At 39.8% G+C, this 25,633-nt stretch overlaps 1 protein-coding gene across 12 annotated transcripts in view; it reads left to right on the top strand.

Moving 5' to 3' along the window:
• The window catches only part of snap91a (synaptosome associated protein 91a), a 64,825-nt gene that overhangs the window by 25,817 nt on the left and 13,375 nt on the right, over positions 1 to 25,633 (top strand). For 2 of the 12 annotated variants that reach the window (XM_088083966.1, XM_088083964.1), the window contains 18 exons: positions 2,611 to 2,753; positions 6,283 to 6,358; positions 6,885 to 6,987; positions 7,484 to 7,577; positions 8,683 to 8,794; positions 9,350 to 9,456; positions 9,542 to 9,583; positions 14,023 to 14,084; positions 15,498 to 15,510; positions 15,780 to 15,949; positions 16,073 to 16,161; positions 17,479 to 17,493; positions 17,755 to 17,955; positions 19,652 to 19,729; positions 22,320 to 22,571; positions 24,638 to 24,721; positions 25,007 to 25,075; positions 25,419 to 25,586. In XM_088083966.1, coding sequence (XP_087940092.1) covers positions 2,611 to 2,753; positions 6,283 to 6,358; positions 6,885 to 6,987; positions 7,484 to 7,577; positions 8,683 to 8,794; positions 9,350 to 9,456; positions 9,542 to 9,583; positions 14,023 to 14,084; positions 15,498 to 15,510; positions 15,780 to 15,949; positions 16,073 to 16,161; positions 17,479 to 17,493; positions 17,755 to 17,955; positions 19,652 to 19,729; positions 22,320 to 22,571; positions 24,638 to 24,721; positions 25,007 to 25,075; positions 25,419 to 25,586 — 1,878 coding nt within the window. The remainder of the gene's footprint in view (positions 1 to 2,610; positions 2,754 to 6,282; positions 6,359 to 6,884; positions 6,988 to 7,483; positions 7,578 to 8,682; positions 8,795 to 9,349; positions 9,457 to 9,541; positions 9,584 to 14,022; positions 14,085 to 15,497; positions 15,511 to 15,779; positions 15,950 to 16,072; positions 16,162 to 17,478; positions 17,494 to 17,754; positions 17,956 to 19,651; positions 19,730 to 22,319; positions 22,572 to 24,637; positions 24,722 to 25,006; positions 25,076 to 25,418; positions 25,587 to 25,633) is intronic. The other 10 variants (XM_088083967.1, XM_088083965.1, XM_088083968.1 and 7 more) reach the window with 10 other exon arrangements.

Genomic DNA, 25,633 nt, shown 5'->3' with positions numbered 1-25,633 from the left:
CTACGTCATGGGTGTGACATGTATAAATGTACTAGTCCTATATCTATGGTTTGCAGAAACATACAATTCCAACATTTTGTTGCACATTAAGTTGCACTGTAAGTGTGATTCAGATGCTTCAGGGTTTTGAAGGGTAAGACTGGTGTTCCATATTTGTCTTATTGTCAAAAAATCCCATGAAAAGATAAAACCAACAAAAAATTATTCTCCCTACATTTTCTTATTTCCCTGTCTGTGGCACTCTGCCAGAAGCCCATTTGTTGCTATTAAAAATGTAAATCTTTTTTAAAAAGTTCAGATATATATATATATATATATATATATATATATATATATATATATATATATATATATATATATATATATATATATATATATTCATTTAAAAAGTTAAGTAAATTGCTTCAACAGCTTGGCACTGCAGTTTTTACCAAACATTCAAACTAGAGAAAATTATCCTTTTTTGAGACTCAGCAAACACTGTCTTTTGGACAAACAAACATTCAGTTTGTTTCACATCTTATTTTGAAGTAAAACTTTTACCTCCCAAACTTCAAATTGCTTATTACTCCACATCATTCTAGCTAGTGACAGATTGCTCAGTGTGTGAGGTGTAATGCCATTTAGTCTATATTAAGCCAGGAAGGAAAATCCAATAGACACCTCTCAGCTGTCTGCTGGCAGTAAATGTGCAGGATGCATATGACACTATTAATGAATCACAGGACTCAATAAAAGTTGCTCTGCGACTGCCCTGCTCTGCCAAATCAAGGCTTTTAAAATGATGGCGGTCATATTTGTTGTCCCGCTCTGTCCATCACAACGACTTACTATATCTCAATCCTCAGACTGTCTGTGAAGATATGCCCTGAGGTTTGCTACGGAGGACAGCTCACATATCTGCCAGTGAATATATATTTTTCACAGGCTTTCCTGTTATCTGTCAGATGCTGATAAACACAAGGACAGACACAAAACTGCAGACTGATCCCATTTATTAGGTACAAACAATGCAGGCTAAGCTTATAGTAGGTTGTCTTTTTGGTCAACTTACCAGTGACATTACTGAGTTCTATGTGAGTATATGGATCATAGTGACTATAATGTAGAGCAGTGGTTCCCAAATGGTCCAACCACAAGGACAGATTTTTCTTCTGTCATTAGTTCAAGGTCTACATAAGAGAGAAATTACAACATACTCAATTTTATTTCATAAAATGCAAACCACACAGTTACACATATATATTATATATATAAATTGCAAGAATAACAGAAATAGCACTTCAAAATAAAAGCTGTGTGCCAGAAATTCACTGTTCTTCAAAATAAAGTGTATTTTTTACAAACTTGACAAGTTCATGAGTCACTTGCGGTTCATTCAGAATGGACCCGTGACCCACCAGTTGGGAACCACTGGTGTAGAGTGATTGTTCTCTTCAATGCACCATGCTTTAGCTTTAGCATAACACTTTTGTATAAACTTACAGTAGTTAGCTTGCATTTTCAAGTCTAAAGGTGGTTTTGTTAGATGGAAATTGGCCATTTTCATAATATTTTTTTAAATTGGTAATTGTAAAAATATGTATTGATTGATTGAGCTTTAAAATAAATCTTGGCACTTAAAATGTTCATACTGTTGTCCTGCCATTGTTAGTTTATCATTGTGCTTTCCCTAAATAGTGAACTATATAGCATAGTAGAGCGCTTAAAGATACACAATGAAGGATTCTACAGAAAAAAACAATTTCTACACTCATACACTTATAATAGCACAACTTGGACACAAGCACATTTTTGCCATTCACTTCAGCACTCATGTGTTTCTGATGAACAGGGCAGAGAGCCTGATTCACATTGCAGTCCCTTCCTCCCCTCTGCTCTCTGTCTCTGCTGTGGAATATTCCGCTCTCTATCTGTCTGTTCTTGTATTTGACCGGCTGTAGAAAGAAATAAAGCAGCAGCCAGTGTGACTCACACCAGGCAATGGTGGCATAATGTGAAGCACTAATCGAAATACATTTCATTAAGATGGAAAATGGCAGCCTCCAGATGCAATTCTGTTGATAAAAAATAGCTCCACATGCCTGCACAAATAAGTCTGCTACTCAATAAATAGGCATTGGATATGAAAATAACACAAAATTTAGACAATTCAATTGCGTGGCCTAATACAGTAAAGTGGTAGTCAATAATGATAATAGGTGTTTTTTGCTAAGGTAATTTTTTTTTTACACAAGTGGTAATATCTTGAAATAAGATTGAACACCTCACTACTATAGTAAAAGTAAGTAAAAAAACAGTTGATTAACACTGAACACAAGTGAAAATATCTGATTTCATTTGAGGATGTTCTGCTTATTTGATGGAACAATGCTCAGAGAGATACATGCTGAATTAAGGTGGAAATTAGGATGTGAGAGAGTGTGGCTGTGAAATGCAGCAAAGCCCAGACCCACCACATTCACGCTGGTACACTCCTGTTTGTCATTTCTCACCCATCTGTTATCAGCACTTGAATATAAGGCTTTCAGCACACGTTGTACCTGTGTCTCTCCCCTGCAAACATCCACCATCTGACCTCCTGTTCTTCCTCTCCTCAATGTGTCTCAGACTTGATCCAGGCCACCCAGGAGACCAATGTGAACGTCCCACAGATGGCCGACACGCTGATGGAGAGGGCCGGCAATGCCAGCTGGGTGGTGGTTTTCAAAGCCCTGATCACCACACACCACCTCATGGTGCACGGCAACGAGGTGAGATTCTAACCTGCTGCTGCTGGTTTTAATGTCTGGTCAAATGAAGGAGGGGAAGTGAGTAAGTATTTATCTTCCCTTGAGCCACGTACTTTAGCCCAACTTATCCACTGACCAATGCAGTATGGTAATTGCCCCCTGTAGAGACAAAAGACAGGTTGTATTGGGAAGCTGTCCAATGTAAAGTTTTGCTCAACAAGGGCGTTGCTGCTCAGTCAACTTTCCATAGAAGACAAAAGTTAGACCCACATTACCTGTTAAAAAACACACTGAAGCATCAGCATAGATTCCCTTTCATGCATGTAAATGCAAGATGTAGCTTTGATCTGTGTTCATTCAGCCATGATACAAGCGTAAAAGGCAGAAATAACTCATCAGCCTGCTAGTATTTGATCTAAGTTCAAATGTGCAACAGTAAGAGCAAGTTATGTTGGGTAAGGATAAGACAATAGAGCAACTTGCGTGACTATAACCTAGGAGCATCCAGCCATTAAGGATGCAGATAACTTCGAGGACCAAAGCAAAGCTAAAAGGTGAATGAATACAGAACTTACATTTAGTAGGTGGACAGCAACACAACTCAAAATGTATACTTATGTTGCCCCATATCTGCTTGATGTCTAAATAGGCAACTGTTTATTCACACATAATAACTAAATAAGGTGACAATATGGCAGTTTTGTACAGCTTGCCATGCTGCCCACAAGTGGCAAATATAAATTAATGCAGCTTTAAAGCTACTGTAAGGGAGATTAAAGGCAAATGTTGGATGTTATGAGTAGTTGGCAGTAATCCACTCCGAGGTCTTCTCTGCACAATTCGCTTTACATTTTTACTATTGCTTCATGGTTGTAAATTTGGCCTCAACAGCAGTCGGGGAATTAGCAGAGGGACTTGCCTTCTGCTTCCTGGTCCTGACCCCCTGACCCAATTTATGTCCTGACAACGGAAGAAAAGGAAGAGCTCTGAATGGGCAACGAGGAATAACTCGAAGAGATAAACAGATGCTCCTTTATAGCCCAGCGAAGAACCCAAACTGCCACTGAGTTACAGATGACATGAGGGGGGGGGGGATTCTCAGCTATTGAAGAGAGAAAGAGAGGAGGCAAGAGAAATTCGAATTTATTCGATGGGGACTGTGAAGACAAAGAGAAATACTGTGAGTTCAATCCATCAGCTAATTTAGTCATTCATTTATCGTTCTTATTTACTTTTCTTTATTCCAAATCGTGGAGTGGGAGGGGTTGCCTTCCCAGCATGCATTGGGTGCAAAGCAGAAGAGATTTAGTGATATGAAGATAATAGCTTTAACCTCTGTGGTCAATACAGCTGGTGTCAGGGGAAAAGGATAGATTGTGATGTAATGGGCCGAAATGGTATACCATGGCCCTTCACACATTCACACACACACACGCACACGCACACGCACACGCACGCGCGCGCGCACACACACACACACACACAGACACAGACATTTCACACTGTTTGTGCAATTATCTGTGTGATATGGACACGAAAGCTCAAAGGACACTTGTGTCTGAACCATGCAATTATGTCTGACAAGGTTATATATAGATATATATATTTAAGCAGGATAGGTTCTATTGAGATTGCAAATCTCATTTTCAAGTGAGTCCACTGGTAAAGATAGGCAGCAGCACAAGATACAAGCAAGTGATTATTAGAAGACACAAAACAGGAGAGCAGATAATAACATAATATTTGACATCCTATTGAACAAAGTGCAGTCCAAGCCCAGCAAAAATATCTATATAAGCCATGCATGGATTGCTGAATGTATCTGGGCACAGGGTCAGGGGCCCAAAGTGTTAGGGGCCCCTCCTGGCCTTCACCTGCAAAATGTCACTCAAATTAACACGTACTGAAAATTACCACAGAACCAAAAAAAAGGAATAAGGATGCACAACGACTCAAAAATCAATTAAAAACAAGAGGCAAAACACTACAAAGTCTGTGTCTTGCTCCTATGTAGGAAAGGTACTGGGGCCTTTTATATAACAGTGCCCCATCTCATGTTTCGTTCATGCTTTAAGCACCAGCACCCTAAAGACTCTGTCTCCAGGTTTTTCAAAATGGATTTAAAGCAGTCAGAGAAATCAAAAAACAGTTTTAAAATGGTTCACAATTTATTCCAGTCTAATGGTGCAGAAAACCTCAAAGACCTTTTCCCACTCTATGTGCAGACAAAAACATAAAAGTCCTGTGACCGCAGAAGTACTGTGCAGCACTCTTCTGTGAAATATAAATACAAAGATAGAAAAGGAGCATGCCAAGAATTGCCCTGTATATAAAAAAAGTATATCAGTGTGTTTGCCTGCGGGCTGCCAGAGCACACCATCCTACCTGGGAGTAAAGCTCACGGTGTTGAGTCAAGGCTTTGCAGTTTGTGATGAATCTAAGTAAAGCATGGTAAACTGTATCAATCAATGCCTGAGCCGAGGCATGCGTATAAAGATCCCTGTTGTCCAACACAGGAAAAAATGAGGCAGCAACAAGTCTTTCAACTTCTAAAATAGAAATGTAATTTCGTCTAGTGCCTTGTGTCTCCTGAGACGTGTGTGTTTTTAGCCAGTGCTTTGCTGTCGTAGTGCCTCTGATGTTGATAGAGAGCATTGACTGGAGAGAGAATGAAAGTGAAAAGAAAATGGGAGGAGGGGAGGTAATGTGTAGCTCATCATTTCTTCAGGGAGAATTTCTCATTCTTAACCTCCCTTCATGATTGTATGCTCTGTTTTGCACAAATGCAGCCACTGAATAAACAGTGGCGTGTGTGTGTGTGTGTGTGTGTGTGTGTGTGTGTGTTGATATCCATATGTGTCTCTGTAGTGAGCTTATTCTTGCAGGGCTGCAGAGAGCTCCAATTTATCTTTATTATACTGTATCCCTTGGTCCCCTCCACGGGTCTAATTCATATTTGCGCCCTCCCACTCATGGAGGCTGCAGCATTGCTCCTTTAATGCTGCGTTTCTCTCTCATCACCAAAGAGAAAGACCAGTATAGAATCACACCTCTTATATTAATTCCACTTTCTGTTACAGGCACATTCACAGGTTTGTGGTAGAGTGCTGAAAGTGCTGAACAGCCCCTTTGAGATAGCTGTGAACATCAAACAAACCTTCCTTTCTTATATTTGAGATGGAGCCATCTGTTTGAAAATGATCATGACAATATATAAGCCACGACTGCTGACGTATAATGTGTTTATTTATAACTTTGAGGTAGAATCTAGGGTTATTTCCCATTTAATTACAATATATATTTTCACTTTATTTAATTAAAAAAATTTATTTATTTAATTTATTGAATCTGTTACTTTTTAAGTTTTCATCAGAGATGTTAATTAACATAAGCTATTTGTATCTTTTTTTTTTTTTTACCGTATTTGTGCCTGACAAAGAACTAAACCCTCTGTGTGTGTGTGTGTGTGTGTGTGTGTGTGTGTGTGTGTGTGTGTGTGTGTGTGTGTGTGTGTGTGTGTGTGTGTGTGTGTGTGTGTTCTCTCTTGCAGAGATTCCTGCAGTTTCTGGCATCTAGAAACACCTTGTTCAACCTCAGCAACTTCCTGGACAAAACTGGCTCTCACGGTGGGTGGTGTTTCTTTCCCTCCTGTCTTTGACTTAACCAGCCCTCCTCCAATTTTCAACTCTGATTCATCCTTTTATTCTGACCTTTCCACTAGCAGTTTTTACCACTTTTTTTGTGTGCTCACACTTACATTTAAGATATTTAGCATATTTTTAAGTAGCTATAGTAAATGCAATAGCAGAACAATCTTAAATGTTACAGCCAACATAATTATTCCTCCATCCATCCCTCAGTTTCCCCCACTCCCCTCAATTAAACCCATCTCCATGGAGATAAACACTGGGTTCACAGTCTGTTGTCATGGATATTAAGTCTGCAGGGTGACTGGAGTATTTAGTTTAAATAGCCAAATTGTACATTTTTGATACTCGGGGAGACCAGGCGTGGTGGGCATGGTTTTCACTATCTGCTGTATTTCTCTGGCTTACTTTACTTACTTTAACACATTTTGTTTTTGGTTAACCATTTAAGCGCTACGTCATTGGAGACTGTGCATGTGTGTTCTAATGAGTGTGTCTTCCTCAGGCTACGACATGTCCACGTTCATCAGACGCTACAGCCGCTATCTCAATGAGAAAGCCTTCGCCTACAGACAGATGGCTTTTGACTTTGGCCGAGTCAAGAAAGGGTACGATTTAATTTTTATCACGACACTGCCCTGCATGACTCTTTCCGCATTTTTATCGATTTTTAAAACTGCTTTGTTAGATTACCCAGAACCAGAACATGCCCCCTCCTTACTTGCCCTCCATATCCATCAGAATAACACACATCCCACTAGGGTCCCGTCCGTGCGTGGGATGAACTCCAGCATGGCGTTGGGCCAAGTGCATGGCTTTGCCGCGTGTACCGAGTACAGAGATGAATACAGAGAGGGTTATTACTCATGCTCAGGGAGTGGACGGCTCTGTTTAGCTGGCAGACACAAGGTCCCTGTGGCTACATAAGCTGGCACTGAAAAATGCAGACTACTGAATAGAGATTAGACACTTTGGTGGATATGTGTGGCCTGTACAGACAGGTACTCTATGTGTTGACAGAAAGTATGCGGATATGTCTCTCTGCCTCATGGCTGATGCTTAGTTCTCACATTTTCTCTTTACTTCTGTCTCCCTCTGTCTCAGGGCTGAGGGAGTGATGAGGACCATGTCAGTGGAGAAGCTGTTGAAAGGGATGCCCACCCTGCAGAGCCAGATCGACGCACTGCTGGATTTCGAAGTGAGTGACACTTGCTAATAGGAAACAAAGTCACTTTACAAGGTTACTCAATTTGTTGAGGGATTAGCACAGTCAAGAAAAAAGCTGCCAGATGAATTTAACAAAGCTTAGTGCTGTAGCAGCATCTATGACCTGCCAATTACAGCCTCCTCACATGTATGACCATTCTCACACATCTATCTATCCATCTATCCATCTATCTATCTATCTATCTATCTATCTATCTATCTGTCTATCTATCCATATCTATCTATCTGTGCATCTGTCCATCCATCCATCCATCCATCCATCAATCAATGGATACACATGTAAAATCCTTTATTTTGTATGCCTTTAATAGCAGTGTTACAAAAAAATAAATAAATAAATATATACATATGTGTACATATATATATATATATATATATGTATATATGTATATATATATATATATATGTATATATGTATATATCTTCTATAGCGGCTGGCGAGATAGCGGCTGTTCTCTCCGGAGTCTCCGGCTTCTTCCCACAGTCCTTAGGTGTGACTGTGAGCGTGAAAGGTTGTCTGTCTATATGTGTTGGCCCTACGATGGTCTGGCAACCAGGATGTACCCTGCCTTCTGCCCCAATGACAGCTGCCCCCCCGCCCCGACCCTTGTGCGGACAAGTGGTTACAGAATATGAATGAATATATATATTGGGGTCATTTTGTTTATTTATTTATTTATTTATTTATTTATCTTCTACCATATTCCCATGTCTTAGATCTATCCCTGCTCCAACACAGCTGATTCAAATGATCAACTCGTAATAAACCCATGAAGCTGCACGATAACGAGCTGATCATTTAATTCAGCTGTGCTGCAGCAGGGAGAGATATAAAACTTGCAGGACAAGTGGTGCTTGAGAAGAGGTTTGGGAAACGCTGTATTATAGTATAAACTGTATTCATGTACGTTATAAAAGTATTAACCTGTAATATTGTATGCCTTTGGTGAAATTTTATTGTCTTTTTCATTTATGACTGCTTTTAAGTTTGTCTTTCAAAAGCTAGTTTGTGCTCCATCTGTTTATCTCTTAAATCTTAACCACACTTCCTTTTTACTGTTTTTTTCTTGCCGTAGGTGCATGCACAGGAACTGAACAATGGGGTGATAAATGCCTGCTTTCTCCTACTCTTCAAAGATCTGATCAAGTTATATGCCTGCTACAATGACGGCATCATTAACCTGCTAGGTAAAGAATCACTCCTTTCCCTTTTTCACTGGATTTATTAGATAATCTTTAACCAAAAGTACCCATAAAGGATAGCGCTATTATTATTTTTTTTATTCCATTTCAAACGAAAGCCATAAAATTGTTGTAACAATACATCGATCTGGGTCAATATATCAATTTAATGATTATCAATCCAACATCATCAATGCAAAGAAAAAAAAAACATGGATACATATTCTTTCAATACTTACCAACGTCCCTACCCTTCTTGTTGCAATCAGCTTCAATCTGCTCCTACAGTATAACAGAAGAAACCTGTAGGACTGTAGGTGGGATCAACTCAAAATAAAATTTTGAGTTTTAATAGAGGAACACTATACCACAGAAGAATAAGATGTATCAAGCTTTTGTTACCCAGACAATACCTACCTTACCTACCTTAGTAAGATGAATTAATCGTTGGTTTTGTTCTTCATTAGATTCATGATATTTGTTGAAAAAGAAAAAAAAGAGAATATCACCAGTTTTATCTTAACAGGAACTCAAAGATTCTCTATGATCTCTGTTATCCAGAAAAGTTTTTCCAGATGAAGAGAAGCCAGTGTAAAGATGGCCTGGAGATCTACAAAAGATTCCTCACACGAATGACTCGGGTTTCAGAATTCTTCAAAATTGCGGAGGTAGCTTGCTGAACAAATTATATCACTGAATATCTTGTACTTCTCGGTAACTGTTGCATTGAAATGTCATTTTCTCCCTTTACAGCAAGTGGGAATAGACAAAAATGACATACCTGAACTCACTCAGGTAAGACTGACTCAAGCTTTTCCTTGTATTTACTTTCGGTGAATTGTTATTACTGGGTTTTTGTTGTTTTAGGCTCCATACTAACAGAGCATGTCAGTACTGAGTTTTTCCTAACTGTACTGCATGTCGTGTGAATGTCTAAAGCCACCATATGTTTTTCCCTCTTGCTGTGTTCATTATTTTTGCTCCTCTTTGATGATAATCAGACAGCCACACTATGTTTAAAAAAGAGGCTACTGTGTCCCATGTGCTCTTCCATCCTTCATACACCCAATAAGATGTGGTTGTCTGGTGATTGATGGCCCCTGTGCCCTCCTTCTCTTTTCACTTCCAGAGATGCAGATTGATCATTCAGGCTGAGAGAGTGAGTAGTGAGCACAGAGCTAGCTTTGGGGAGCAAACAGCTTAGGGAAGGTTAACATCCGAACTCTCTTTGAGTGCACTGTATTGAAGCATACTGCACACAGCAAGTGCACACCCAGCAGACAGACACCGGGCGCTCTGATGAAGTTGGATGATGTGACTGGAGTTGTCGATTGGATAAGCTGTGTTATGCTGAGCAATGCTGCTGACCAGGCGGCTGTTTTCTGCTGCTAAAACTCTGAGCTAAACGTAGTTTTAGTTCAACAACTGTGTAAAGACACAGCAGATTGTTATCCTCAGATTATGCTGGAGTTTCCAGAACAGCTGTAGAGTTACTGTAAGGGTTATTTCTGCCTTTTTTAAGTCCTAATTTTTGGGTCACTGACCAATATAAGTGATCGATGAGAAACCTAATTTCTCTTCTTGGCTCCCGAATTAGTCCCAGTCCTCTAAACTGTGACCTGTTGTGGAAACTCTACAACTAAGGTTATCCTTTCAGATGGTAGTATGGATGACTTGCATGAGCATGCTGTAATGCTGCCTGATTAAACTCAGGTTGATAGGTCACGGAGAGCTAATGGTATAAAACAGACCATGCCGAATGGAGCATGGAACTGTTATGTATGACTCTTGTAGAGTAGAGTATTTGAAGGGTATGTTGGATCTGCAGAGCCAATCAAATTCATTAACTCATGTCAATGAATTTTGTCAAAGCCCTGTCATGGTTGGAGCGTTGCAAGATTAGCTTGAGTCAAAGCTAAATCGATTTACTGGAATTGTGGCCAAAATATACACGACTATAGATTGTGGTAATTATGCTAACCCAATATACTATACTAACCCTAACACATTTGCTTTCTTGCCAAGAGTGTACTGAGAAGATGTTATACCTCTCTCATGTATATACTGTATGCTAAATATAAAGCTAGATCCAGCAGATGCTTAGCTTAGCTTAGCATGAACACTTGAAAAAAGGGGAAATAGGTAGTCTGGTTGCATCAAAGCCACCTGACGACCTAGAAATGAGACTCAGCATAGCTCTCCTCAGTATTGCATACTGAATTTTTCAGCTATTATTTGTTCTTTTACATCATTCACTCCTTTAACAAAGTTCTTGAAAGAATATGATTAACATGTACTGCTACCCATACAGATGCATCCAGACTTGTTGCATTTAGTTGCAAATTTTACATGAATGTGACCACAATGGTTGCAATAGTTTTTTTTCCTGAAAAGGCTTCTAAAATGTGAAAAATGTAAACATGTCTTGCAGCCACATTACATTCAGATGCCTCTACCTAGACATTTTATCATTTCTGCCCCCTTAGTGATGTTTTTTTTTCCCGTTTGAATTTCTGTCTTCGAAATTTCAGTTTAAGATTCCGTACATGTCTTTTTAATGACATTTTTCTTCTTATCCCTGTCCTGCAGCAATTTTTTTGACACTTAATAGTCAAATGTTTCCACTGAAGTCTCTTACACTAGAAAAGCGTGTGAGTACTGACATGCAGGTTTGCTTTTAGCATGAGGCTAAGATCTGTTCATGGGGTTTGGGGTTAGTTAGTCATTAGTGTGAGAAATTGTAGAGAACTGCCGAACTGTCTGAGCTAGTGAGATAAAGTGAAACACAGACACTGAATAAATACTACGTCATTGACCCTAGTTGAATGATGCCACCATTTTTCCTTAGGCAAGTAGCTGCAGTCTTTCAACTAATACTCTGCCATAAATTAGCAGGATAACATCATTAATCTTCACAGTCCGACCTACATATCTCCAAGGCCCCTGTCTGTAAAAATGAGCTACCGTATGGGCGATAAAGTTTCGATTAACGTGTCCATTAGGGCTAACCATATCAATCTCCCTGATCCCTCAAACTATAGAGGATTAATCTCAGTCCTAGCTACCGATTTATACTATTATCCCTTCTAGGAGGCATTACATCAGCACAAACAAGACACAATAATATACCATCTGACTGATTTTGTAGAGGTATCATATCATCACTCATGCATACTTGAGTTCTATTTTTTTTTTTTTAGAAAAAAACAGTGAGTAAATGTAGGAAACACTGCACATGATGGCAAAGTGTGTCATATCAGATCATTTTCTAAACATACATTTGAAGGCCTGGAATGGTTCAGCAACTTTTTATATTGGCATAAAGATGACAACTTCTTCTGCTTAAGTCTCAGAGTCCCAGTAATAGTTGTTATGTCTGTCCTTTGTCTGCCGTCTTTGTTCTTGCTGTTGAGGACAGACACTTTAAAGTCTCCGTATGATAAATATTCTCCCTCTCAGTCAGTGCCAAGACAAAAAATGATCAGCCCTCTCTGCCTTGTTGGACCCTCAAAGTTTTAGGGATGATAGAGTAGACAGGTTTGAATGGATAGGCCCAGGAAATGAAGCAGGGAATTAAGGAAAGTGAATCATGTTATTGGCTGAATTAGCTTTGACCTCTCTTAATATGCCTACTGGATATTGTACGATCCTTTTTACTGCATGTCGGGAGGTGATAATGTCTCATTTGGCTTTTTTTGAGCATGCAGCTTTGCATCGTGGCTGGCTGAAGCATTGTTCTCTCTATTAGCATTGAGATTAATCCTTTTTCTGTTTATCTTTCTATTGCTGTTTTAATGTTAATTGTTTTGTTGGGGGCTTTTTTGTGTGTATGTCCTTTTTTTATCGCTCACTTGAATTTGAAACACGATGCTATGGACACATGTGGTTGGTACTCAAAAAATACAGATGCCCAGAAGCCTTGGTCTGGGCTTGTGATGGTTTATTTGTGTTGCCATTCATCACAGAAGCATTTAAGGACAAAACAGCTGAAATAGACTAATAAATGCATGAATTGAGAAGTAGGGATGGGAAATGAGTACCAGTTCCAGTTGAGAACTGGTTCCAAATTGTCTGATCCATTGGAATCATATGGCTCTGAGTTTATCCATTCCTTTTGTCAGTGCCAGCATGTTTTCTGGCCTTTTGTGCATTGTAAAGCAATGACGTCAAAGTCAAACTTGCAACAAGGAGGAGTCATGGTGGAGGGGAAAGTAAGCAAGGTTGAAAAGACAGTAAGGTTGGAAATGCCAGCAACATGCTGAAACGTCTTTCTGCAAAAAATTCCAGGAATGACATGTATATGGCACTCTATATATGAGGGCTGCTGTTTCTGAACCAAGCAGCACATCCGTTACTGAGGGAAGTTAATCTATTTTATAACAATGCTGAAAATTTGTGGAGGCCTTGTTTTTTCAACAAAATAAATTGATCAGTAACAAATGCTGCATCAGATCAAATCAGCAATTCCCATCCCTATTCAGAGTTATGCAGTTCTGCAATATTATTAAGAAATGGCAGGATTTGTCAAACTGGCAATTTGGAAAGCATAATTTTTCTCCTGTAGACAATCATAGATGAAGTTTTGGAATTTGCAAGCTGATGTTGGTACTGTAAAGTTGAAATGTGTATATGAGCACCAATTGGATAGCAGTTAAAATTGCAACTGACGATATTATCACCAAAATGTAGCGTGAACATCAAAAATAGCAATGCGTCTCTCCCTGAGGCCAGCAAAAGACTGAAGTTGAGAGATGAATCAATCGGAGAATATTGTGAAGTGAGTCAGTGCTGTCATGTCGATGTTGATTAGATTATTTAGAAAAACTGCATGAGGAAGATGATTTTCAGTGCACCAGTGGGAGAAGACATGAAGTCTCAGCCACTGTCAGGATATTAGGCACCCGGTGTGCCATGTAGAAGAAGATGGAGATGTACCATTGTGACATCATCCTGAGCAAACATCACATTAGATGTCTGTTTGATAAATGTGCAGCATACTGTGGTTCATGTCCAAACTCTGAAGAACTCATATTCCAAGAGGAGACAGAGTCAAATAAACAGCCAAAATCAAATGTGATGAACAGGAATAACTCCTTTTTTCAGCATTTCTATTTAACTGTGGTTCACTGTGTTCTACTATGCTGTATATCAGTATTGTCAGCCCTCTGACCATACTAAGCCTTCATAATGTGTTCATGTCCCTGCTGTATCAACCTCTGTTTATTATTCTACAGGCCCCAGAAAGTCTTCTTGAGTCCCTGGAGACCCACCTGAACACGCTGGAGGGAAAGAAGCCGTAAGTAGCTCTATATATCTACAAACTGATTTATGTTTTAATCGTTTATTAGCAGCAAAAGATTTGAAGCTTCTAATTATCCTGTAATTATATATTTTAATGCTTCTTGCCATGCTGAAGCCTTGTTCGTAGTCATTAAGGTTAAGGATATTTTGGCAGTCCATTATGCACGTGGGATTGTTCGGAGGTTGTTGCAGTGATTTAGCACTTCCTGTGTGGTCTATTTGATCTTTGGTCAGTGTTACATCAGTGCTTATCTACATTATTTCCCTACAGTTAATTTTCTAACATGTCATTTCCTCTGTCTTTATTCAACTCAGAGAGGATAAGTAAGTATTCTCTGTCAATGAGAAAAGGACTTAAATATTATTTTTACCATCATGTATATGAATAATTTACCTTTTTGTTCTATTTAGGTTACAGTTTTCAGTGATATCACACAAATGTCATCGGGGAAAGCAGCTGACATTTGCATTGTGTACTGTTATTTTCTTTAAGATGCAGTTCTATAGGAAACACTTTTTTTTTCTGTAAACATTGGGCCTCATTAGCCTTAGTGGAAGATACTACCATCCAAGCCTTCAGGAGAAAGTACATCTTCAGAGACCAATATATCATGTTTGAAGAAAGTGACAAACAACTTATCAGAGACATTCACAGATGCTCACTGACAGTCCGACACTGGTGTGTCGGGACCTGAATATTTTTGTAGACACAACTCCAACACTTACTTCATGATGCACTTCTAAGCAAATGTATTTTCCTTATATAGAGAAATGTGGCATTATGCTTATTGCAAATAGGGGGTATGCAGTTGTCAATTTAGAATGATACTGAATATCCATCATATGCACATTGTTAAGAACAAAATTTGCTGGTGCTTATGGATCTAATGGTAATTTTGTGTGTGCAATTATTTTATTAGCAGAGTAGGAATATTTATACGCACATAATAGCGCATGAGGCCCAATGGTTATGTTCACATTTGTGACTTGATGTAATTTACATCATTGTTGTTATTGACATACAGTGCAATGACAAGTCATACCTTTTAACTGCTGTCATTACTAACATACTCATTTTTCATTGTACTACACAGTCGGCCCTGACTTTTACAAAGCTTTTGTCGCATGTCATTCAACAACTTTCAGCTCTTACTTTCTCTCTGTAATGTTGAAAAGCAAAGCTTTGTAGAAAATGAACAAGGGCCAGGAGGCTGTTACTCAGCAGTGCAGTGTGGGTCCATTAATTGCAGATGTTTACTAAATGGAATTGCTTTGAAATGTTGCCCGCCTGAAAACACCAAAGTGATACTTAAGCTGTCACTTTGCCTCCCATCTAAGTAACAGCCATTATGTTCTAGCATGTATGTCATTTAACTCTTTAACTCATGTGCTATCATTGTTTTTGCAGGTCGCCCACGAAGGTAAGCAATGTTTCATGATAATCATAATGTAGTGGTAATAATGGTCTTGTGTTCAGTGTCAAAGCACAGTTGTGCTGCTCTGCTTAACAGAGCAGCACATGAACAAGTAGAAACTGTAAATGCTTAATTTGACTTTAAACTTTACCCTTAACAGTTTTTTTTACTACAGACAGGTAGTGATTCATTGTGAATTCATGTGTTAAAAAGCTGTTGAATCACATCAGCTTATGTAACTGTGTTACCATGTTTACGGGGGTCTTTCTCTGCAGCAGGATGCAACAGCCAACAACAGCTCGCCGGCTGCTGCTGCTGCACCGGCCAAGCCCGCGCCTCCTGCTCACGCCGGCGGACCCCCTGCTCGCCCCGGGCCACCTGCCAAACCTCCTCCGCCCTCTATCACCCCCACCGCACCAGCCCCCAGCACCACCACTACCAGCAAGTAAGAGTCACTCAACAATATTACAGAGTGTTTGAACTGAGCTGCATCAATATCCGAGCATCAATATTACATTAGAAATGTATTGCCTCTGTCAACACGCCCTCTCTCTTTCTTTGTGTTCAGTGCTCTTGATGATGGCTTCTTGTTGGACCTAGACCCCATGTCCTCCTCAAAGGGCGCTGCAGCAACTTCCACCGTGACTGGATGGGGAGGTGAGAGCTTACTGCTCCATCAGTACCTGATTCTTCTCAAAGCTTTCCCCTCTTAGTTACTGTTGCTACCACAGACTGTATGGTTGGCAAAAAAATGTATTTGACGTGTACTTTGGGTTTGTATTTTGACCCATGTTCCAATTGCTCACATGGAGGGGCGGAGTTAATAACGTGTTCTGCAGCCAGTCACCAAGGGGCAAACAAGATATTTTGGCTTAACTGTACAGTCACTGGTTGTTTCGTACACATATTCAGTTTTTTAATGATAGCATTAGTTAATTCACCCCCTGTACTTCTGGACAGAAGCTAGTCTGATTTACAGGATGTAGACTGCCAGGATAAGCCTGCCATAGGCCGCCTAATACAAATGGACTTATCCTCTTCTTCCGCCATCAATACAGTTTTGCAAAGGCACCGTTGTTGCTTATGGGTGGGGCACCACACTACACTAGATTGGTTTAAAGGAATACAAACACAGATAATTTTTGCCCTTTGTTTCAGAATTATCATGGATTCAGCCAGACCTTTCTGCAGTACTGGCACAGTGTAAAAACAAAGTGTGCTAACTTGTGCACAAAATGGGTATTGATTGGCCTCAACTTGAATGTATTTACGGAAATAAATATCAGTTAATAAAGGAGAATATTAAAAAGACTTAAATTCCATCAGATGCAAATGGGCCATGCTGTTTTTGATGTTTCATCCCATTAACTGCAGACCTCTTGACTTTACATTACTGTGGACCATTTTTCAAAGCAAACAGTGAGCTGAGATCCCTGTAGAGTGATTTTAATATCATTCAATTCATGGAGACCAGTTGCTGCTTAGAAGAGGCAGGAAGAAGAAAATCAATTTAAAAATCTATGGTACGCTTTGGAGAATGGTTGGCAGTAATACTGAGTAGTAAATGAGCTGAAACAAACTGGTCTTTTAGAATGACTGTGTATAAAGGAGAATAAAGAAGTGGTACCCTCACTGATGCTTTTTAATTGGTCAGTGTGGTTTCAATCACAGAGCATTTCCATTATAAAGCTGCTGTGGCTCTTTGGCATGCCTTCTGTTTATGCCCACATCTTCCCCGAAGAGATACCCTGAGGGTGGCCACAGTCCAACTGTTGCCTTTCAAAGCCTAAATTACATTAAGGAGCTTTTAGCTTTATTGGGCTTTACCATTGATACATGTCTGCTTTTTTTCTGGCTGGTTCTCTTTAATGTTGGCAGCTTGCAAATTGAAGTTTTCTGAATTTCATTAGATCATCTCTACTTAAAAATAATTAATTCTCTCTCACCTTTGTCTCTCTCTGTCTGTTTGTGCAGATCTCTTGGCTGAGGGTGAGTACTCTATTGCTACTGTCTGAAGAGGAGAAATGCCTGCAGGCGCTTGATTTTTCATCACTTGGCTTTCTACTTGAAGTTCTCATTGTCTTTGTGTCAAGCTTTTCTCACCTTTAGATCCTGCTAAGCCTGACTTTTTAAAATCATTTTTCAGCCTCTTTGACACTGCCGTCTTCCCTCTCCTTTTATGTCCTATTTCTCTCTTATGGGGGTTGTGACTGGGTTGTGGTATTTGGATTACGGGGTTTATCCACATAGCAACTCCTGCTGCCGCTGATGAAGCCTCTGAAGCTCTCCTAGCAGAGGAAGGGTCTGCTGCCGCCGGTGCTGGTGATGCAGCTGCTGCCCCTGCAGCTCCCGCACCCAAAGCTGCTGCTGCTACCACTGCAGCTGCACCGGTGCCCGCCTCGCTGCCTGTCTCAGCTCCCACTTCAGCTGCAGACATGGACCTTTTCGGAGGTCAGTCTGGTCCAAAGATAGATTGTAGACCAGGATACACAGCATGGCAACCTGTCTGCTTGACTACAATAAGCCTTTTTTTCATTTAGTTTTTTACTGTTTTTTATAAAAATTAAAGATGATTGGAATTAGATTATCACTTCCTAAACTTTGCATTGCAACCACAAAAAAAAACTACATTGTAAAACCACAAAAAGTCAAAAGGCTTTTGTCCAATCAGATTACATGTTTATGTCACGGATACATTGTATGTCAGATATCTAAAGATTGAGGAGAATGTTGAGGTGCCTGCACTCTAATGATGTGACAAAACGTAGTAGAAACCTAAAACAAAACCTGCAAGAAACAAACTGTATATAAATGTTTATTATGACATTTCAGTAAAGAAATGGCACCATAACCCCAGTTTGTGCTTCAGACATATTACCATTACATTTGAGTGACAGAGCTAAACATCTGATATTCACAAGTAATTACAATCTTTAAAATGCTTAGATGGTTACTGAATAAACCTTTAAGACTCTTTTGAGCATTATCTGTTGCACTATAAAAACAATTTTATATGTGTTTAACTGTATTTCTATGGCATACTGTATGTCTTGTCTCTTTTTTGCAAAACACAAGCAAAATATAAGGCTTTCTTTGGTGTAAAAATATAAAATATTGAAAAAAAAACAATATATACCAATATATATAAAAGAGCTGCACCTTTTTTTTATTAGACAGTTAAATATTCTTCATCTTGCTAGAAAAGCCTTTGAGGATTATGGAAATATTTTCAAAACAGTGGTAAATGTTTTACAATTAACCTTCTGGGCTTATCAAAAAATTTCAGGCTATGTGTTTGAAAAATCAGATGCTTAGTGCTGTGGCTCAAATGTAATGGTTGTCTATTCTCACCGTTTTTCTAACGTTTCTGCATCCTGCTTTCATACACTGTTTTGCATTGAGCACAGTGCAAAATGTTTATTATTTGTAGCACATCCCCAAAAATATGAGCCAGAACAGTGGATTAGTTTGGGTTTATTCAAGGCTGCACAATAGCAACAAAACACTTATGGGTTTTGACATTAAACATTCATCTGAGTTTTTTTTGTCATAATCGTGTGCACCTCAATAAACCCACTGTAACGTAATTAATCTGCTATTATGACTCATATTTTGGGGATTTGTTGCTTTTTGCTTTTTCTTGTTTATCACCCTTTATGATTTTCCTTCTAATGGCTTACAAACAGTTTCATAAATATGTCAAGATGATGAGTAGCTTCCCATTTTTATTTAATGATAATCCGGCTTTGTAACATGAACTCTAAGATTTGAGAAGTATCTGTTGAAAAGAGCCAACTGAGGTTTTTGTTTGCCAAAGAGAGACATTGCCTTGTTTATCCCTGGCCTCGACATTTTCCCTCTTGTCACAGAGTCCAAGTAACTTGTGACAACTTGCCTCATTTCACAAGCCTGAATGCAGCATTATGCAGCCCTTCAAAACTCGCCATGTGACTGATGCTACAATCAGATCACTCGCTGCACTACCCGGGCTGCATATTTCTTGTATTCTCTGCTTTCTCCTGATGCTGACCTCTTATTTTTGTTTCCTGTCCATTCCATCTGTTGACTCATCTTTTGTTCTTTACATCCATGTGTCTGTTGGGTGTTATGTTTTGCGTCCTGGCTGTTTTCGTCTGCAATACCCTAGATGCGTTTGCACCTTCCCCAGGAGACGGTCCTGCTGCCGCGGCCGCGGGTCCCGCTGCTGATGCATTTGGTGGATCTGGTGGGTGACAAAACAGCTTTTTGTGCAAGTGTGTGTGAGTGAGAGAGAGTATATGGATGTGAAAGCTGTTGCTTTTATTATATCAAAGCTGCTTCTGCTTCCATAGAAGACAGTAGAACAAATGACTGCCCACAGGGCCTACTGTCTTGCCCCAAATCCCACTCTAATGCCCCAGTCATGAACCCTCTCCTCCCTCATCTCGACTACTCTTCTCCTCCTAATATTCACCCCATGAATACTGCAGTAAAAAGCACAGTGCAGCAATTAACTACAGTAGTTTAAGAATGAATACCATTTGTTTTAATACCTTTACACTAATATCACTCAGTATTGATGATGATGTTTGATTGTATTAATCATTGTCATCAATATTTGAATATTTTTCTTTTTAGTGAGTTAATTTAGCCTCTCTCTCTTTGGCCTTGGATATGCGATCCATGTGATATCTGCTTTCTTTCCTCACAAATAGCTTTTTTAAATAAATGAAACGTACTTTTGTGTCTTTACAGTGTACCTAGTTTTGTCATTGCATACTAACCACAGCAATGACAGAAACAGTTGCAGTTTATCTAAGTTGATTCTGTGCCCATGCTTGATCTCCTGTATCAATCTGTGTAGAAAGGACACAACAGGTTTTGAAAACTTTTCCAGCGAACTTGCTTTTTCAGTGATGACAATATATTATATTATTCATGTGTCCCGTACATCTCTAGTGTTTCATGTCAGGTCTTGCCAACACATTTGTACAGACATTTGTGGTTGTCAGACTTGACTTTGGTGAGTCTCTGACTTTTCATATAGTGCCGTCATCAAGTAAAAGCATGAATTTATCTAACACTTTATTTGTGATCAAATACCTGCAAAACTAATGACACTCCCATCAACCTCAGCTGAACTTTGCGTTTTGTGTTAATTGCTCAATGTTAGCATGCTAGCAGGCTAAACAAAGATGGTGAACCCACCAATCAGTATGTCAGCAGAGTAATTTGGATTATGTTAGCAAGCTAAATGCTAAAGAGCATTTAGATCAAAGCACTGATGTGCCTGCGTACAGCCTCACAAACTTGTTTTCTATTACTCACTTTAGTGCAATGAAAATATGCAGGTGATTAAGAAATAGATTTAATACAGTCAAACTTTTTAGAAAAAAAAAAGAGTGACTGCAGGAAATGTGTGGACGCAGGAACGAGGCAAAGAGCTCAAGGCATCAGCCTGGCCACCACAGTCTCCAGATCCCGCTGTGATTGGGCATTCATTGGACGAGCTGGTACCCACGGTGCAGCCTCCATGGATCAGACTTGGCTCTGAACTTTGGAGGCATGGTCATGTAATCTGTGGGGGTGTGCTGTTGTGGGTGGCACAAGGGCGTTGGCAGCAGATCCTTTTAGTCCTGTGGATTGCAAGTGGGGCCTCTATGGATCTGACTTATTCAGGCACATCCCACAAATGCTCCCTTTGATTGGTATCTGGGGAAATTGGAGGCCAGGCTGTTGCCTTGAGCTCTTTGCCATGTTCCTGAGCAGTTTTTGTAGAGTGGCATGGTCCTGACTGCTGCCATTTGGGAGTGCCATTGACACAAGGGGATGTAAATGGTTTGCAAAGTGTTTAGGTAGTACTTGTGAAGTGGTATCCACATGAATGCCAATACATGAGGTTTCATAATTTTCTCATTTTTATACAATGTTAGTGCCCCAATTTCACCAAACCCCTTTATGCCAACGTGTTGGCATTATTTTATAGCCAACAACGTACCAGGGACACATGAATGATATGGGTGTTCTCATAACTTAACCCTTTGAAACCTGAGCAAATTGGCTTGATTTTTTTTCTAAAAACATGGAAAGAAGGCAATGTGCAATGGAAAAAAATGACCCCGAAACTAGTAAAAAGTACAAGAAAATTTTCTGGAAATTTTTAATTTAAAAATAAAGAAAAAAAAAACGTGGAAAGAGCGCTTAAAAATTTAATACATTTTATACATAATTTTGAATACAGAGATATGACAATTAGAAATACAGTTTTTCCCTAGCCTTTTACTTTTTTCCTATGCTTTTTTTCCTATTTAAATCTAAATCTACTCATTTCTTGCAATTTGTGACACATTTATTACCAACTTGCCTTTTTCCCATGTTTTTTTTTTTTTGTTAAAAAAAGACAACCCAAAAAACAAGCAAGGGTTCAAAGGTTTAAATACTTGTGAAAGGCATCTGAAAACAGCAAAAGGAAAGTGACGTCACTCCAGGTTTCAAAAGAGTTAAAAAAAGAATTGACAAATGCACCAGTCAACCAAAAGCAATTATACGCTACCAACTATAGTCAGTCTTTACTGAAGAATTGTTCCCACTGTCTGTTGTGTGGATGCAGTTCTGAAGTTAATGAGTGTCCGTGTGCTTGCTTTTCTTTCTTTGTACCTAACCCTGATTTGGAGCATCAGAGGCGTCTTGCCTCACAAATATGCTTTTTACAGTGTTTGGTGCTTTAACATTCCTCAATCCCCCCCCTTCCTCATCCACCCATCACCCCTTCCCTTCTTCTCTAATCATAACCCCTCCAACCCCTTAACACCACCTCCCTGCTGCTCTTCCTGAAGACCCCTTCGCTACGACAGAGGGGAGTGGGGACATTGCTCCAGAGCTGGACCTGTTCGCTATGATGCCCACCGACACGGGGGCCACCACCGTCACCCCTCCCACCTCTCACGAGGCGCCGACCATCGGCGCCCCCACCGCAGCCCCCGCTGCCCCCACCCCTTCTTCCACCACCACCACTACCACCACAACCACCACCGACACCACCACCACCACAGAGTCTGCAGCCGCTCCGACTCTAGATATCTTTGGTGGTAAAGTCCTCTCGCTCTCATTATGCCTCTCACTGCATTGCCCTGCATTATGATGATGATGATGATATAGGTTTTGATGATGATGATGATGGTGATGACTGTGTTTTGCTCTTGCTAGTGAGGATGATGACAGTAGTGGCAATGATAATAACCTGCCCAGTCCCTACATTTCAGATTTGTTTTTCTATTTTCCATGATGCCTTTCCTGTAGATGCAGATCATTTGAACAAGTTAATCAAGCATCTTGACCTCCTCTGCAAAATTTAAATATTTAAACAATCCAAACTTAAGTCAGTTGTGTATGCTTTTTTAAAAGATAATCCATAAATTATGTAATATTTGGGGACCAAACTCCCAAAGTTAATTTGATCTCTATGGACAACAGTGGACATTTATTTCTTTTCATTACCAGAGGTTGCTCAACTTGTCTTGATTATTAACCTAATACTAACAATTTGACTGCCAGAACTACGAGGGAAGAACATTGTTTTCTTCTCCTGCCTGTGATGGATATTTTAGATACTGATAGATGAGAATGCTTTATTGTAGCTTATGCACTTAAGTTAAAAGGGAATATTGCTCAATATCAGAATTCGTACATGCCATGTGTTTTCCTTCTGCTCCGGTTTGCTCCCACAAATAACAGGTTAGGTGAATTAGTGACTCTAAATTGGCCATTTGAAGCTGTTCAGTGTGAAATGTAATGGGATTTGGCACCATGTGACCCTGCACAGAATTAGTGTGCATAGATAATGATAGAAGGATGGATGGATGCTATTCCTATGATTCAAAGAAGAATGAAGCATCACTTGTGAAGTTTTTAGCCACACTGAAGATAGCAGTATTGGTCAGTCCACCCCTTTGGTCCAGACTGAAATATCCCATCAACTATGGATTGATTGCTTTAAAACTTATGCAGATAGTTATGTTCCCCGGAGGATAATCATGTGACTTTCTATGTAGCATCATCATGAGGTCAAAAAGAATTTGTCCAAACTTTGTTTTTTGACCAAATATTTACCACATTTAAGACAATCCCATCAGCTTCAGCTGTACTTGTACTGCTGTATTTTTTTAGTGCTAATAGGCATTTGTAAGAATTCTAAGGCTAAACTCACAAAAATAGTGCTGCAGGGATGATGTTTTATTGTAGACCGACACAGAAGTTAGCATCACCCTGGTTAGCTCACCAAAAAGCCAATGGGGTTTTAAAATTGGGTTTTGGATTTTTGCAGAAAATTAACTCTGTGACAAATACAAGTTAATGATAGGCTAATAAAACATCTATGTTCAGCAAGATTATGTTCTTAAATTAATACCACTTTTAATTTTTGAAGTGTTAAAGCAATTGCCAGAAGTAAAAAGCTAATGTCAGGCTAATACAAGCTACACTATGGTTGTATGACTTAATGTCACCACCATGATAAGGCTATAATGCTATGATCCACGTGATGATGTTCTGTTGTCTATTAAGCCTCTTTTTAGCAGCATCCTTATTAAAGACACCTACAGCTTCAAAGCTCACAAGTAGGATATTTACTGACATATTTCTCAAGTCTCTTTTGCTCGTGTTAACCACAGACTTTATTTAAGGCAAAACCTAAAACCCATTGACTTTGAGATAAGGTAACCAGAGGTACTGAAATGCTAAATTATTTACGGGCTCATGCTTGCATCCCTCTATTAACCTGGTTAATATTACCTGCCATTACCAGCTTTTTAGTTTTAGTCACTCTGAGCGTATCATTATGCTAATGTTAACGTTTAGCTCAAATACAGCCACATGGATGCAGAAAAATGAATGCTCTCTCAGAGTGAAAGTACATCATAATTCACTGATGCAAATAGGCATGTCTTCACGCTGACATTTGGTAGTATACCCTTTTAACTTTTGCACAGTTTCATTTTGCATTGCATTGATCAAGATACACAGCAACTTACCCCTTTAATAATCCAAATATCTGCTGCTCTTTCTGCTCTCCCTCATCTCTCTTATTAACTCATCATTCTGTATGCACTGGACTTGAAATCTGAATGTACATATGATTGTGTGTCCTTGTTCTTAGATATGTTTGATTCTATGCCTGAGCAAAGCCCTACCACAGAATCCAAAGCTGCTACCACTCCTAGCGTAGACCTTTTTGGTTCAGGTACAGGAGTTGATATCCATTTCTCTGTGTGTGGAACCTCTTCATCTCTTCTGGTTTCCATACGTTCCACTTCTCTGTCAACTGTTTTTATCCCCCCACACGTCTTGGTTTGTCCCCCATAGTGGTATGAGAACTGTGCATGTAAACCAACTCGTCAAGTCTTGTGGCTGCTTTCTGTCTACGCCGTGTCTTTCTACCTGCCATGCTAATACTTTTCTTTGCTTCCGGGCCTCCGTGGTTTTCTCCTTTCTCGTATTCTGCCTCTCGCTTGCGCTGGTAAATTAGACCTCCCTGCTGTTTCACGCGGGCCCTCTCCTTTGCCCGAGCCAGCTCCGGTTGGAGACATCGTGACCGGTGAGTTATGCTGCTTTATCTTTACTGCATCACTGTTTTCCCGTCCTTTTTTTCAGGAAGAGTGCAGCCAGTTTTATGTATGGTGCTGGTGTCTGCATGCACATGCACACCAGTTCTGCACTTAAAATTGGTTCACACTTCAAGGATGTGGATTCACAGTTAAGATGCAGGGATGCCTGCTTCTTCTCTGCATGTCTGCAAGCCTTTTAGTATAAGTATAATAATGCAAGAGCAAAGCATTCTCCCCTTACGAAATCGAGCTGTCACTGATGAATGCAGTCATTAAGATTTGAGAGCACTTGAGTACCTCACTGCTTCTATCCCTGCCCGTGTCTCTGTTTAGACTCATTTCAGTCTCCTGCTCCTGTTCCTGCTCCTGCTGCAGCTCCTGCTGCCACTGCAGCTGCTGCTCCTGCTCCTGCTCCTGTTGCTGCTGCTCCTGCTGCAGCTCCGGCCCCAGAGACCTCCTCGCCACCCAAAGCAGAGCCGGCACCTGTCATTGACCTGCTGGGTACTGTACCTCAGAGCATATACACAAATTTCACAAACAAAGTCATT

The sequence above is a fragment of the Plectropomus leopardus genome, chromosome 11 (assembly GCF_026936395.1).
Source record: "Plectropomus leopardus strain MGB_pleo_1.0 chromosome 11, ASM2693639v1, whole genome shotgun sequence".
Lineage (NCBI taxonomy): Eukaryota > Metazoa > Chordata > Actinopteri > Perciformes > Serranidae > Plectropomus > Plectropomus leopardus.
This window is presented reverse-complemented; position numbering and strand designations above follow the sequence as displayed.